Source organism: Eleginops maclovinus, chromosome 10, assembly GCF_036324505.1.
Source record: "Eleginops maclovinus isolate JMC-PN-2008 ecotype Puerto Natales chromosome 10, JC_Emac_rtc_rv5, whole genome shotgun sequence".
Classification (NCBI taxonomy): Eukaryota; Metazoa; Chordata; class Actinopteri; order Perciformes; family Eleginopidae; genus Eleginops; species Eleginops maclovinus.
The window spans coordinates 5,312,509-5,325,850 of NC_086358.1; the positions used below are offsets into that span (position 1 = coordinate 5,312,509).

The window sequence follows — 13,342 nt, forward strand, 5'->3', positions numbered from 1 at the left end:
TGGGTCCAGGAGGCCGTTTACTTCAGCGAAGATGTCATTGAGTGCACTCTTAGAGCCAAAGAGCTCGTCTGTAAAGCCTGTAATGAATAGTTAGGCCCAATGTGGGGAGGTTGAAAAAACAAGAGGACCAAAAAGAAAAAGCACTAAGGGGGTTAAAAAAAAAAAATGTTTTAGCTCCACCAGCAATCTGTTTCCAAACCCACGTGCAGAGGATAACATACCATGAGACTACTGTCTGTGAAGTTGGTATTTTAGAAAAGTCCAGAAAGAGTCCAAGGCAGCAGATGTTTTTGGGATTGTCTCGTGCTTTTGAGCCTGACTGCCTTGGATTCCTGCTTAAGAACGAGAGGTTGGAGAAGAAAAAAAAACCATGCTCTGTTGTGTCTGTTTTGTTTTCTATCCCTGTGATCCAATAAGCCTCCGAGCCACGTGATGACACTAACGGATGTTGTGCCTCCCCCCCACCCCGCTACCACCACTCCCTGGTTGTGCACTAAATGTTTTATTACATTCAAGCAGTAAGGCAAAGAGCAGCTATGCTAACCCCCACCCACCCACTGACGTGCACACACACACACACACACACACTCAGGTCCTCCGTTGAGCAACACAATGTGGAGTTGAGTGAGGGATCAGAGGTCTTTTCCTGGGCAAAACCCCCACAGTCTCCCTCAGACGAGCTCACATGGTTTGAATCAATGCTGCCACTAGAGCTGTTTAGTGGGTCAGTTTGATAAAAAAAACTATGAAGCCTGCGGGATATCTGCTTTGATTAAAAAAATGCACAAGACTTCTCCTTGAATTTCAGAGAAATTTCAAATTTCATGCAAATCGGAAGTACAGAAAAAATACGGCGCTAACACAGCCCTTCTGTTAGCGGTTTTGGTGTCCCTGCCAAACGTCAGAAATTGCTGATTTAACTTCCCTTTGTCGTGTGTTTCTATAGTCTTGCAACGAGAAGGAAATTGGCCCTTAAGAGCCTGTGGAGATTCCTGCCTTTTACACTCCTTCAGCTGTGAAAGACAACAGAGCTATCTGTTCTATAAAGGCCTGCTGGAGCTTTGTGCAGTGCAGCTCCTTTGAGGTGAAGAATGGGAATGGCCTCGCTGATACTTTGTTGTAGCAATAAAACTCTCTCTTATTGCAGCAGATACCGTATCAATAGACTTAAATCTCCCATGAGTGGCGGTGGTTGCTCAACCCAAGGACAAACAAACCCACACCAAACACATGCACAGGGACTGAATTACGTATTTCAAATAAGTCTTACTGACATTTTTAAAGCATCATCATGCACTGACATGCTATTTTTAGACATGGCCTCCACTAGAAATATCCAATTCTGGTTGTATTAATGACAATTAAATATTGTTCTAGCATTATAGGAGTTTGTATTCTCTTGGGTTGACAAGATAAATATGTTTCATGACCTTTAAGAAGTGAAATTCAGTTTCTAGAGCACACTGTGTTGTTGTTGTTGTTGTACACCCAGCCTGCCTACTATATTTACACAACTGCTTTTAAAGTACATTTAATTAGCACAAATTCTCATTGGCACATTAAATGGACAGCAGTGTCCATTTCAGGCCATGCTGCTCAGGAACTGTGGCCTGTTGGTGCAGCTATCCAGATTACGAGAGGCAAAGAGAGGATAACATTGGCAGGAAAGTTTGATCTGATTAACGTTGGCATGGCTTGCAAAACCTTGTTTGTATTAAGTGCATATTTCTGGAACGCTAAAGCTTTGGATAATGTGCCCTGGATCACAGCGCCGCAGTCTCACAGACGTTTCTCAGAATAAAAAACACACACACAGACACACACAGAGGCAGGGGGAGAGAGAGAGAGAGAGGGCGCTGAAAGTGGGTCAAGTATATATAATGCAGTTATGAAGCTCGATGATGGCGAACATGCAACGCTGTTTGGCACATATTACCGGGTTTGAATAATTGAGATAAGACAGGATAGCAACACGGGAATAAAAAGCCTTATAATAAAGATTAAAAAATGAACCAGAGGATGACTCGCCATTTATACAGCCTATGAATACACACTTTGACGTGGGGGTTTTAAGTTCCCCAATTAGTGAAATGAAGTTACACCTACAGTGGTTGGAGCCGTTCCAGTGCTGGTTTCTGATAGACGTGCTGTACGGATGGGGCGCTCCGGGCACCAGTCCTTTCTCTGGGATCAAGCATCCTCTGCTCTGGTTGTAGTAATCCATCATTAAAAACGGGTTCGGGCTGGGAGTCAGTCCCACAACGTCCACACTCTCATACATCATACGGAGCAGGACGATGGCAGGGGATTATTATCAAAAAGCGAACTACTGTGGCAGGAAAACGCGAGCCTTGTGGTTTTCAGCTCGCTACCAACAGAGGTAGAAACTAAGGGGGCCAAGCGAGGGGAAAACTGCATTAAAATCGAAGGAAAAGTGGTAAATCCAAACACAGTGGGAGCGTTTTAACATTTGGCATCTTTTTTTCTTCTTTTTTCTTCTGTATTGATCGAAACCAAACCCGAGGCAGTGAATCAGTGTCTGGAAAAGCCTAATCGGCTGCGCTCAATTTGAAAACATAATTTAAAAGAACAGTCTGCATGGTGTCCAATGTGAGAAACACGGCTGGGAATATATGCACAAAAAAATATATATAACTTCAGCAGAATATATATATAAATATATAGGGGTCCTTTCGGCCTTGCTCAAACACAGAGCAACATTTCAGGCTGTATCCACACCGTAAAGAGAAAATAAAAATCCCAAAAAAGAGGATACAAATCTCCCAAGTGCGCGAGGCAGGAAAATTATCAATGGGATGAAAAGCGCAAATATGGAAAAGAGGAAATTCCGTGTAGTTGCAGTTTGTCCTTTAGGGTTTACGGTCGGTTGTCCCGGGTGGACTCCTGTCAGCCCCGTCAATGAACCGGTCTCCCTCCGTGCGCTACGCTACAACAACCCGGCTTCCTGTCCTTCAGACCCCGCTCTCTGATATCCAGGGTCCCGGGAAAACACGCAGCAGCAGCACCTTGTTTGTATTTTGGAGAGAGACGCCTAAATCATTCCCACCGCGAACCGTGCGGCTATCATGTTCTGCAAAAATGTGACAAGGCACAGCAGCTGAGGGCTTTGGCTCCACCTCCACTCGGCTCTTCCCCCCCCCCCCCTTTCCTACCCCTCAGTCTCCTTTCATGCGTTGCTCCTCCTACGTTTAACCCCTTCAGGGACGTCACCATGGATCTCCCTCTCTCGCTCTCTTTCGCTCTCTCTCTCTCGAAGCTCTGCATGGGACTGCGAGGGTAGGGGGCCGCCCTCCCTCAAATTTAGGTGAATAAAAAGTATCCAAGGACGTGACTATAGAAGCTCACTAATGAGTCTTTCATATCTTATTGCTTTAATGAGAGCTCAACAGACTGTATCTCTCTCGCTATGTTTTTCCTGGAAGTTCCTTTCTGACTCTTTATTCGGGCTCCTCCTTTCAACTAATTTGACCCTTTTCCCCCCATGCTTCTCATCAGTCCCTACCCTCCGATTTTTTTCCCCACCAGCCCTGTCTCCCTAATTTGCCTAATGCTATGCGGCTGAACTTTTCCTGAACCCAGGGGAAGTAGGCAGCCTCACCTCCTGGTGACCCACTGGCTGACTCGGATTCGCCTTTCTGGCTCGCTCCCATCCCACATTATTCAAGGTTTCCCACCTTGTACACTCCAGAGTAACACCATTACACTTTTCCTCGAGTGCTGCCCAGAGAGGCGCCCCCAGTTCACCCACATACAGCAACAAAGTGGCATGGTAACTGACACATAACTTTTCCCACAAGGCAGGGTAACTAAATCCAGGAAGTTATTTTGCATCAGACTTGCACCACTCCTAATGCAATGTTACTCCACCTTTACTCTGCAACATTCCATGCTACATTGTTGTATTTAAACATGCACATGTCATCCACCAGGCTTGAGTCCATGCCAATGCTATCATAGCAGATCTCTATCGGCAGGAATATCTTTCTATTCAGGTGATTCAAGTCTTAATGCTGAATGCCTTACAGAAACACCAGTGTCATGTTATTGTGTTGGCTTGTGATCTGGAGTAGGGCCGCCGGCTCAAGTTCCTGCACATGTCCAGTGGTAAAGATTAAGGCCAAGCATCTACTAGATGTTTTTTTTTTGGGGGGGGGGAGAACATCGAGGTTTACATGACTTTTTTCACCTTCAAACCATTGGAAATGAAAATAAGGATTATTTAATAAAAACGTAAATAAAAGAAAGGCCATGCATGGAATATGCCTCATCATTGATTGTGACGTCCCAGACAAGGTCAGGAATATGTAAGGGCAGTTTCTGTGGCTGCAGATAAGAAGAAAACAAATCACCTGTTCTGTCAGAAAACATGCAATATTAAGCATTTTCCTAATCATTTGGTATGTAAACTATTCCAAATTGGCCTGTAAATGCATCTTTAGACAGCACACATTAGCTTCATTAACAGCCCTTTTAAATACATCATCATTAACGTGTAAATTACCCAAAACCAGTGTGACCTGTTTTGCAATCTACACCCCTGCCTCTCCTCCCCCGCCTACACCTGAGCCACAGCTGGGTCTGACCAACATGGTTTCTGAGAGGGATTATCCGCATGGATCCTGGCAGGGGGGCTTGGCCCGCTCCGCCCCCGCTGACTGTGACACTTATTTAATGCAGGCCCCAGTGTGTTTACCCTGCCTGATAAGAGCCCGATGTGCCGGCCTGGGCCGCGGCGACCCCTCGCCTGCACTGATAGCACAGCCACACATTCTTTGACAGGATTAGCCCTATGAGTAATGGCTGTCAGAAAATGCTAATTTTTCCGGGCTCTGTTTTCTTCTCCAAGGGGAGAGCATTCATCCTGGGGTAATACCCTGTGATAGCAGAGAACAAGCTAAGAGATAACAGATTGTTGATCATTGCTTATTATGAAGGGGGAGGCATGAATACAAGATTAGGCCTGAAATAAAGTCATTTTCTCACATCTTTCTTACATATTTTTAAAGAAAAAAGTAACTTTGACATCTGCAAAAAGAGCTGAATATATCCAGACGCTTTGTATAAAATAAATGTAGTGTTAAGTTGCTTTTGGGAATAGGGAATTGGATGCATTACATCACATCAATAGAAAAGATAAGTGCTGGTTTAGTGCCAGGTGGTGCCAGTGTATATGTAAGAGTACAAATACCCACACGCATGCATACACACAATATGAGAATACACACTTGATGATTGGTGTCATTAATGCAGGGCAAGTGAGAGTGACCAGTGGTCTGTATTGCATCGTCCTGACTGTGTAAAGTAACAAGAAGAGTGACAAGAGGTTTGGCCCACATTGGCTGATCTTGGCCCTGAATAAGTGCTTCACTCCTGAAACACAAAAACGACTTTAGCTGGGAGCAAAGCGAGAGAGAATGAGACCGCGTATCGCTCCTCTAACTTGTCACTGATAGGCGAGTCTTTGTTGCCTCTAGCCTTCAAAGAGTTTTTGCATAAAGTCCCGGCCATCTGATGGAGGGCCTGATTTAAATCACCATTCAGAGGTGGATGCTGCTGTGGAGATGAACGGTTATGTAAGTGCAGTTAATAGAGGGAAACCACCAGCGGTAAAAACAGCGGCCTTGATTCGGAAGAGCCCAATGGAGAGTAGTGTTTGGGGAGGGGGGGATTGGGGAGAGGGATTTTTAGGAGGCAATTCAAAGAGTTTTATGGGCAAAGGCGGAGAGGAGATTGCCGGCTGGACCTTGAGGGTGTCAAACTATTTTTACTGCCCCCACTCTCCTTCTTTCTACGCCCAATCTGGGGTGTTAGGAAGCAGTAAAAAAAAGGAGCTCTCCTTGCCCCCCCCCCCTCCCCCCAAGGAGATGTCCAGGTCTCTGTCACACTGTGGGGCAAAACATGCTGTCAGCAGTATTATCCCACGACTGTGATGATGCACAATAATCTCTCTCCCCCCCCCCCCACTCATACCCGCTGGCATAATTCCAGACGCCAACTTCCTCCTGCCACAGGGTTCACGTGTCCCCTGGGTGCATGTCGGTGTGTTTATTTGTGAGTGTGTGTGTGTGTGTGTGTGCCGAGGTTTGCTTTTAAGTCTACCTGAAACTACCACTCCGTTCCCCTTGCTGCTATTACGTTTTTTTTGTGTGTGTGTGTTTGCACAGCTGGTTTTGTGCAGCCCGGACAGGCAGCACCAGCCAAACCCAACAGCTGTGCTTCCCGACTGCGAGCCAATGTGTAATGAGGGCCCGACCCTTCGATGTGAGAACACGCTGCAGTTATCGATGAACACCGCGATGCTTCCAATTCTCCTCTGTCAATCCACCGGACACACACGCACACGCACACACATGCACACACACACACACACACACACACACACACACACACACACACACACACACACACACACACACACACACAGACAAAGCCTGACCTAAACTTAAACCGTTGTATAGATTTCCACACCGGTGCTTGGCTATCCTCAGTGTCTGTGCTTCTAAAAAAAGACCCTCTTAGTGGCTGCAGGGATTTTGTGAAAGCTATCCCCTGTCATTATCCCTTTAATGTCCCTCTGACAGCAGATTCCAGCATTTATGGTACAGGCCTATATCTGCCCATAAAGCCTTTTATTGTTTAGCCTAGCTCTATGGTGGCCGTAACCTGGTTTTCCCATTTTTTATGGGGACCTTCACTATATCACAAGGGGGAGGACAAAGCTGCCCACCATCGGTGTTTACCAAAGTATGGCCCACTCATAAATCCATCATGGCCGGCGGCATTCTGGAAATACCTCAGCAGAGGGAGAGAAAGCCAGAGAGGAGGGGGGAGGAGGCATTGTATAGCTTGTAATCGGCCACACTCTGCGGCCTTGAGTTAGAAGCCCATCTCCGCAATGATCATTAGGTCTATGTTCTTTTTTGCACAGCCAATCACTCAGCAAATCAAGGGAAAATTGCTATAGATGTTACCCTGGAGGAAGGATATCTCAACATCAGTCATCCCGGACTCAGAATGGCCCCCATTAGCTGTCAGAAACAGGGAGATGTTTAGTACATACGGATGGACACACGGCTAATTCTATTAAGAAAGACAAGAGAGTGAAAGACAGAGAGCGAGCGAGAGGGAGGAGGAGAGACTGGAAGAAAAGGTTGAGGAAGTTAATACAGTAAAAGAGGATGTATAGCGGGGATAAACAAATCAATGAGCCGTGGTCAGGAGAAGTGGGCAGTTTGTTTTACAAATATGAGTTTGTCAAGGTATTTTCTAATAATGAAAAGATCAACGTTACTGATCACTCACATAAAAACAGACTGGAACAGTTACTGACATCTGAAGTGAAAGACGGCCTCCATACAGGAATCGGAATCATGGTGCATCGAAGTATGTTTTTCTTTATTTGTTTCACTACTTCCTGCTCAAATTAGTATAGGAAGAGCTCATTTGATACAGAAAATTAGTTCCAGATGTGTTTCTGTAAGGGAATAACAACAACTCTTTGTTTGGCGAGATAGAAACTGAAGCATGGACAATGCTCAAGGACAGAGCGGATTGTTTGTAAAGAAAAGTGGGTTACCTGACATGCAAGAGCTCTGCATGTAACAAAAAACAATCCATTAGCTGCATAACTAAAGAGTAAGAAGCAGACAGTGTGAAGAGGATAAGGCGAGGAGATGACCTGCTCCAGAGGGAGAGAGGGACACAGGGATGATTGGCATTACTGATGCAATTACAACTCAAGCTGCATCCTATTAATCCATGTATGATTCCATTGATTTCTACATTTCCGCCGTCCAGCTTTTCCACCGAAGCCGCGTCCTCCTTGGCCTCGAATCAGAGTTCACGGAAAACTGACGGACGAAGAGAGTGTTCTCGCTTCCCATGAGGTTTGTTTTATACGTGATATTTCAACTCTTTCTTTGTTTATTATCTTAAATGTTTTTGTACTATTACTGTTGTCTTGTTCTGTGTATGAGGGAGGGAAGGGGTGTAAAAAAAATGGACAACAAACACAAGTCCCAGCTTTGATTTTACCCGTTCCAGCTGTTTCATCCTCCTCTAACACAGATCTTAGGCCCTGCTGTCGAGGGGCTGTGTTTCAAAAGCAGCTCTGTGTCACACACATGAACCCCCCCTCCCCTCCCTCCTCCCTCTTACAGTGTTTCCCTCTCTCCCACCCTGCCTCTCGAATCTTGCAGGCTTCTCCCTCTCCAGTTTTTGAAGTGTCGCAGAGGGCCGATATTCCGTTTTCCATTCAGAAGTGTGATACTCGGGGTGGCCTGGAGAGGATATGAGAGGAGGTAGTGGGTGGTGTGGGTTTCGTGGTTCGCTTTAAGTGGATTGCCCCTCAGTCTTGTTGTGCCCAGCCTAAAGCATTATAACACCTTCGACAAGTGACCTCCACTTGAGCGGTGCCCCTTCAAACCGGCGCCGGGCAGGGCACGCTGATTGTTGTGCTTAGTACAAAGAGCGAATGTGTGCCATGAACCGCGCAGAGGTTGGATAACTGCAGGCTGAATGTGCAGTCAACACTCATGGAAACGTTTGCGTGTGCATGTGTGTGTGTGTGTGTGTGTGTGTGTGTGTGTGTGTGTGTGTGTGTGTGTGTGTGTGTGTGTGTGTGTGTGTGTGTGTGTGTGTGTGTGTGTGATACCACTCTAATCCTGCCTTTGCTCTGACATAAAAAGGACTGCTCTCTTTTGCTCACTTGTGCGTGTTGCATTCGAAAGTAAAGCTATCAGAGAGGTGCAGAAGTTTGGAGATGTGTGTTTTTAGGCTCTTTCTTTTACTTATTTCTGCTTTAACTTGCAGATTGGACATTAATAAATGTTCACTTGCACTATTTGATTTGTTTTTTAGATTCTTTTTGCACTATTCTTACTGTTTTATGTGAATTAAAACACGTATTTTGTCTTGTTTGAGGAGCCTGGGACTAGCTGTTGTACATTCTTTATTGAATCACATTGAATTTCACACTGCAGGCTGAATGTACAGTCAACACTCATGGAAATGTTTGCATGTGCCGTGTGTGTGTGTTTGATACAGCTCTAATCCTGCCTTTCATAAAACGGACTGCTCTCTTCTGCACACATGTACTTGTTGCATCCGAGCTCTTCATGTTTTCAAGTGTGCATAAGTTCCCCCGGCGAGGGATGTGAAATGCACCAAAGTGCCGCGATGGCTCAGATGTTAATGAAACATGTGAAATCCCCCTGCCCAGCCAGCGAGTCGTGGAGCCGGGGACAACAAAGGCCCACGGGAGAGCAACAGACTGCCGCGGCTCAGAGCATGACAAATGCCCCTGCCACCGTCACTGCTGTGGCCCCTGTTACTCTGCCTTTTACGGAGGGGGGGGGGGGGGGGGCATCTTCCTCATTCTAACCTGGGGAGGGGAGCAGGAGGAGGGTTAATGGAATGGATGACTCCACCACATTAAAAGAGAAGGGAGCAGAGCGATGAGGGCGAGGGAGGAGGAGTCATCAGCATTTCAAAAGAATGGGAATGTAGATGGAGCAGCTACTCCCCTCTCTCCCATCTCTCTGTTTTTGTCCGACCCACCCTGACCCCAGTGTGAGTGTAGATATATATTTATACGTATGAAAGAGATGAGTTAATTGGATGAGAGACAGCCCTTTTATACCCACGAATCCCAGAGGTGCGTACGGGTCAACTTCATCTGGAAAACCCTGACAGTGAAAAGTGTCGAGAGCACAAACTCAAAGGTTGGCCCGGCTCAGCCACAGGCGGCCGGGGAAGAGGCTCGTCCTTTGTCAGCTACAGACAACAAACCCAGAGAGCTGCTGTTGAAATTGATATCAATGTCAGAGTTTTTTTTTGTCCCTCAGGCTCTGCCTTGTCCCACACTTCAAAACTAGGCGGTAATGCAGAAATACACTCGCTGCGGAAAATGGGGAACTACTGAAATGTTTGCCGACGTCACATGGCTTATCATATGCGTCTCACGGGTTAACCACAATTGAAGTAGAGCTGTCAGAGAGGTGCAGAAGTTAGGAGATGTGTGCTTTTATGCTTTTTATTTGCATATAGTTTACTTATTTCTGCTCTAACTTACAGATTGGACATGTATGACTTTCTCTTGAACTACTTTACTTCTATTCATGTTTCTATTTTCATTGTTGGAGGAGCCTGGGACTTACCTTGCCAAAACTACACTAATGTGCATATGACACTACATTTTTGTTATTATTATTATCGATTCAAAAATAAAAGCAATATAATTTCCCCCTCTTAGGTAGACTCATGTCGGAAACTTTAAATAAAAACACTTCCACCTTTGTGGCTTCTTCAGCACTCAATCTGTGACCAAACTTCCATTGGCTGAAGCACAGAGGGGCTTTGAACAGATATAAATAAGGCCCTGCAGTCACTATGGATACCCAAACCATCTGTGTGGTGAACCCAGAGAGAGAGGGGGGGGGGGGGAGTGTCTCAATAGTAAGTAAATACAAAAAGTGAATGGCTCAGAAGGGCAGATCATTAGCTCGCCACATCTTACCATTCTCTGTGTGATACCAGGGGGGAGAAGGGGGGGTTGATACATGAAAAAAGAAGCCTGATAATATTTAACCAGCGGAGATCTATCATCAATCTGGTCCCGCCAACCCCCTCCCTACATCATCAGTCCTCTCCCCCAGCTCTGGCCCATTGTCATTAAATCCCCTAGCTCCCTTTCACTCCTTTATTCAATATTTTTGAGCTATTGTTCCAGCTTACATGCCCCCCCCTGAACTACATTACTTTTCCCACTCGGTGGTGAAAGGAGAGGAGCAACAGCCAGAAAAAGACATAATATGTTATCGTGTCAGGAGCAACAAAAACGTCAGCGGGCCGTGGCAAAAGTCTGGGGTTGTGCACGCCGTTACAGTTTCTCCTCCGGCACACACACTCTCCTCTTCTGTTTGCACACACACTGGCACGGTGACCCTGTGGGCTTTTTCGTGGCTCTTTGAATGAAAAAGAAGAGTCATTTATCCGACTCATCTTCGCTACACCTCGCAGCACCTTTTAAAAACACTCTTTATTCCCCGCTAACGCTAAAGCTGCACCTTACTGACAGCATGATGGAGAGCCCCATTCTGCCTCCCTTTCTTCTTCGTCTTCTTCTTCTTCTTCTTCTTCTTCTTCTTCTTCTTCTTCTTCTTCTTCTTCTTCTTCTTCTTCTTCTTCTCCTTCTCCTTTTTCTCTCTGGAGCTTTTCTCCCGTCTTTCCATCCTCGCTGCCAACACGGAAAAGTGAAGGCCAAGCTTCAGTGGCGATGTAAGAAAGTGTAGGAATGTGTGCATCTGTCTGTCTGAGTGTGTGTGTGTGTGTGTGTGTGTGTGTGTGTGTGTGTGTGTGTGTGTGTGTGTGTGTGTGTGTGTGTGTGTGTGTCTTGGGGGTGTTTTGGCATGGATCTCTGTGTATCAGTGTTTGCATGTTTAATCTGAAAAAAAAAGGTGGCACAGTAAAATGTGTAAAAAGGTGCAGGCGGGGGGAGTTGACAGATGAGGTTGCGCACGTATGGAGGTGAGAACAGGAGTGCCAGGGGCTGATGGGAAGCCTGGTGTGTCAGAGCTCATCAGGAGTAAACAACATCCTCCTCCAGAACTGTTACTCAGCCTGCCATCTTTAACCGTTTCCTCCTGTCCTCTCTGCTCTGTACCACGGCTGCAGCATGACTGCTGTTTACTAGCATGCATGCAGGTCTTTAAATTCTGCTAATAAAATATTAATCCCCGCTTTTATATCTCTCCCTGAGGTTTATAAAGTTTGACACCACCATGTGAGTTGTGTACCCATGTAGCAGGGACATTTGTATTTTGGCATTTACAATACCCGCATGTCATCCCCTCTTGTTCTGCAAATGCATCTCCGAACGTTGTTGTGTTTGTAGTGAATAAACAAACAGTGATGCATATTTCAGTTACCTCACAGCAAAGCGCCGGGCTGTCTAGACCTTGTTTGACCGGGGGTGTGCATGCTCTCAGGTCTGCGTGTTTATCTGAGGTCGTCTCCATGCAACCGGGTGAACGTCAACATTAAAACCTCTAACGCAGTTGGCCAGCAGCCTGTCTCTTTCATCACTTTCTCCCTCTGTGCAGCATCCAGGTCCACAACAACGGTCCCACAAATACTGCTGGTACAACAAATAAGCATCTAACTCATAACTTGAGTCACAATTCGTATTAAAATGATAAATATATGGCCGGTAAAACAATCAAATGTAGAGTAGATGCATAGGAGAGGATATGACTTAAATACCTGGGTCAAGCTTATTCAAAGTCACAAAAAAGGGACATGTAGGTCTCATTACAGTTTTATTAATGTCATCCTTCCCTGGCAACAGTATTCTTTTTTTGCACCAGCTGTAATTAAATGTATTGGATGTAGCTACTAATGTAGCCGCCATATGGCTATCCGGGGGGCAGATCTGATACTCCAGGGATGCAGGAGGTTGTGTCTACATTACAGCAATTAAAGGTGCTTTAGGAGCTGGTTGGGTAGAGGTAGAGTAATGGGGGTGTTAGACTTGAGTGTTGTGGGTCTAATTCAACCAGACAAAGGTACATCTGATATTATCAGTGTAAGACTGTAGCAACTTAGAGTGTGGTAACTGTCCAGCAGTGAAATACAGTTAACCATGAGAAAATGTAGGCACTGACAGTAATGACTCATAATTTCTACATTTCCCTTCTTTTACTGTAACTTCCCTATGTTGCAAAATGGCTGAGGTAAACATTTCATATATTCACACGCAACCATCTTGACTTTCAATATGCCCATACTCTTCCGCCTCTACAGTCTGACAACAGTAACGCCACACCGCTGAGACATGACGGAGCTACATATCCTACACAGTATCCATACTCCTTTTCCTTCCATTAAATATATTTGATCTTTATTTCACCCAGGTAGCTCACCTGGTAGAGTGGCCCTGGTTGGAATTGGATCTGTGGACCTGTGCTGCAGGAAGCCCCCTTTCCAGGGTATCTCTCAGCCTATCTAATTAGGGCAAAAAGGGCAAACATGTATTTTTTAATCAAACAGATCAATTTGTCTCATGTTACTTGGACTTGGGACAACGAACCAGGGGCGGGTTTTTTTTGTGCTATCAATTCTAACGTAAAGATAGAGCTAAAATATTATGCGACGAGAGAGCAACATCATTTTTCTTTCTGGAAAGCTTCAGAAATATTATTTGGAGACGTTTGTCATGTTTGAGTCTACCTAAGGCTTTAACTACAGTGGTCGACAGGGGCAAACGCGCCACAACGGCCCAATACCCTTCCATTAGTGAGAAACTACACAAATGTGCCAAAAG

The 13,342-nt window shown here is 45.5% G+C and overlaps 1 protein-coding gene across 6 annotated transcripts in view; it reads right to left on the reverse strand.

Moving 5' to 3' along the window:
* The window catches only part of raraa (retinoic acid receptor, alpha a), a 142,796-nt gene that overhangs the window by 35,732 nt on the left and 93,722 nt on the right, over nucleotides 1-13,342 (reverse strand). For 2 of the 6 annotated variants that reach the window (XM_063892640.1, XM_063892639.1), the window contains exon 1: nucleotides 2,107-3,093. The exons of the other annotated variants lie outside the window; for them this stretch is intronic. In XM_063892640.1, the coding sequence (XP_063748710.1) occupies nucleotides 2,107-2,284 (178 nt within the window). In that variant the 5' untranslated portion in view covers nucleotides 2,285-3,093. Of the gene's footprint in view, nucleotides 1-2,106; nucleotides 3,094-13,342 lie in introns of those variants that run through there. 6 annotated transcript variants of the gene reach the window in all.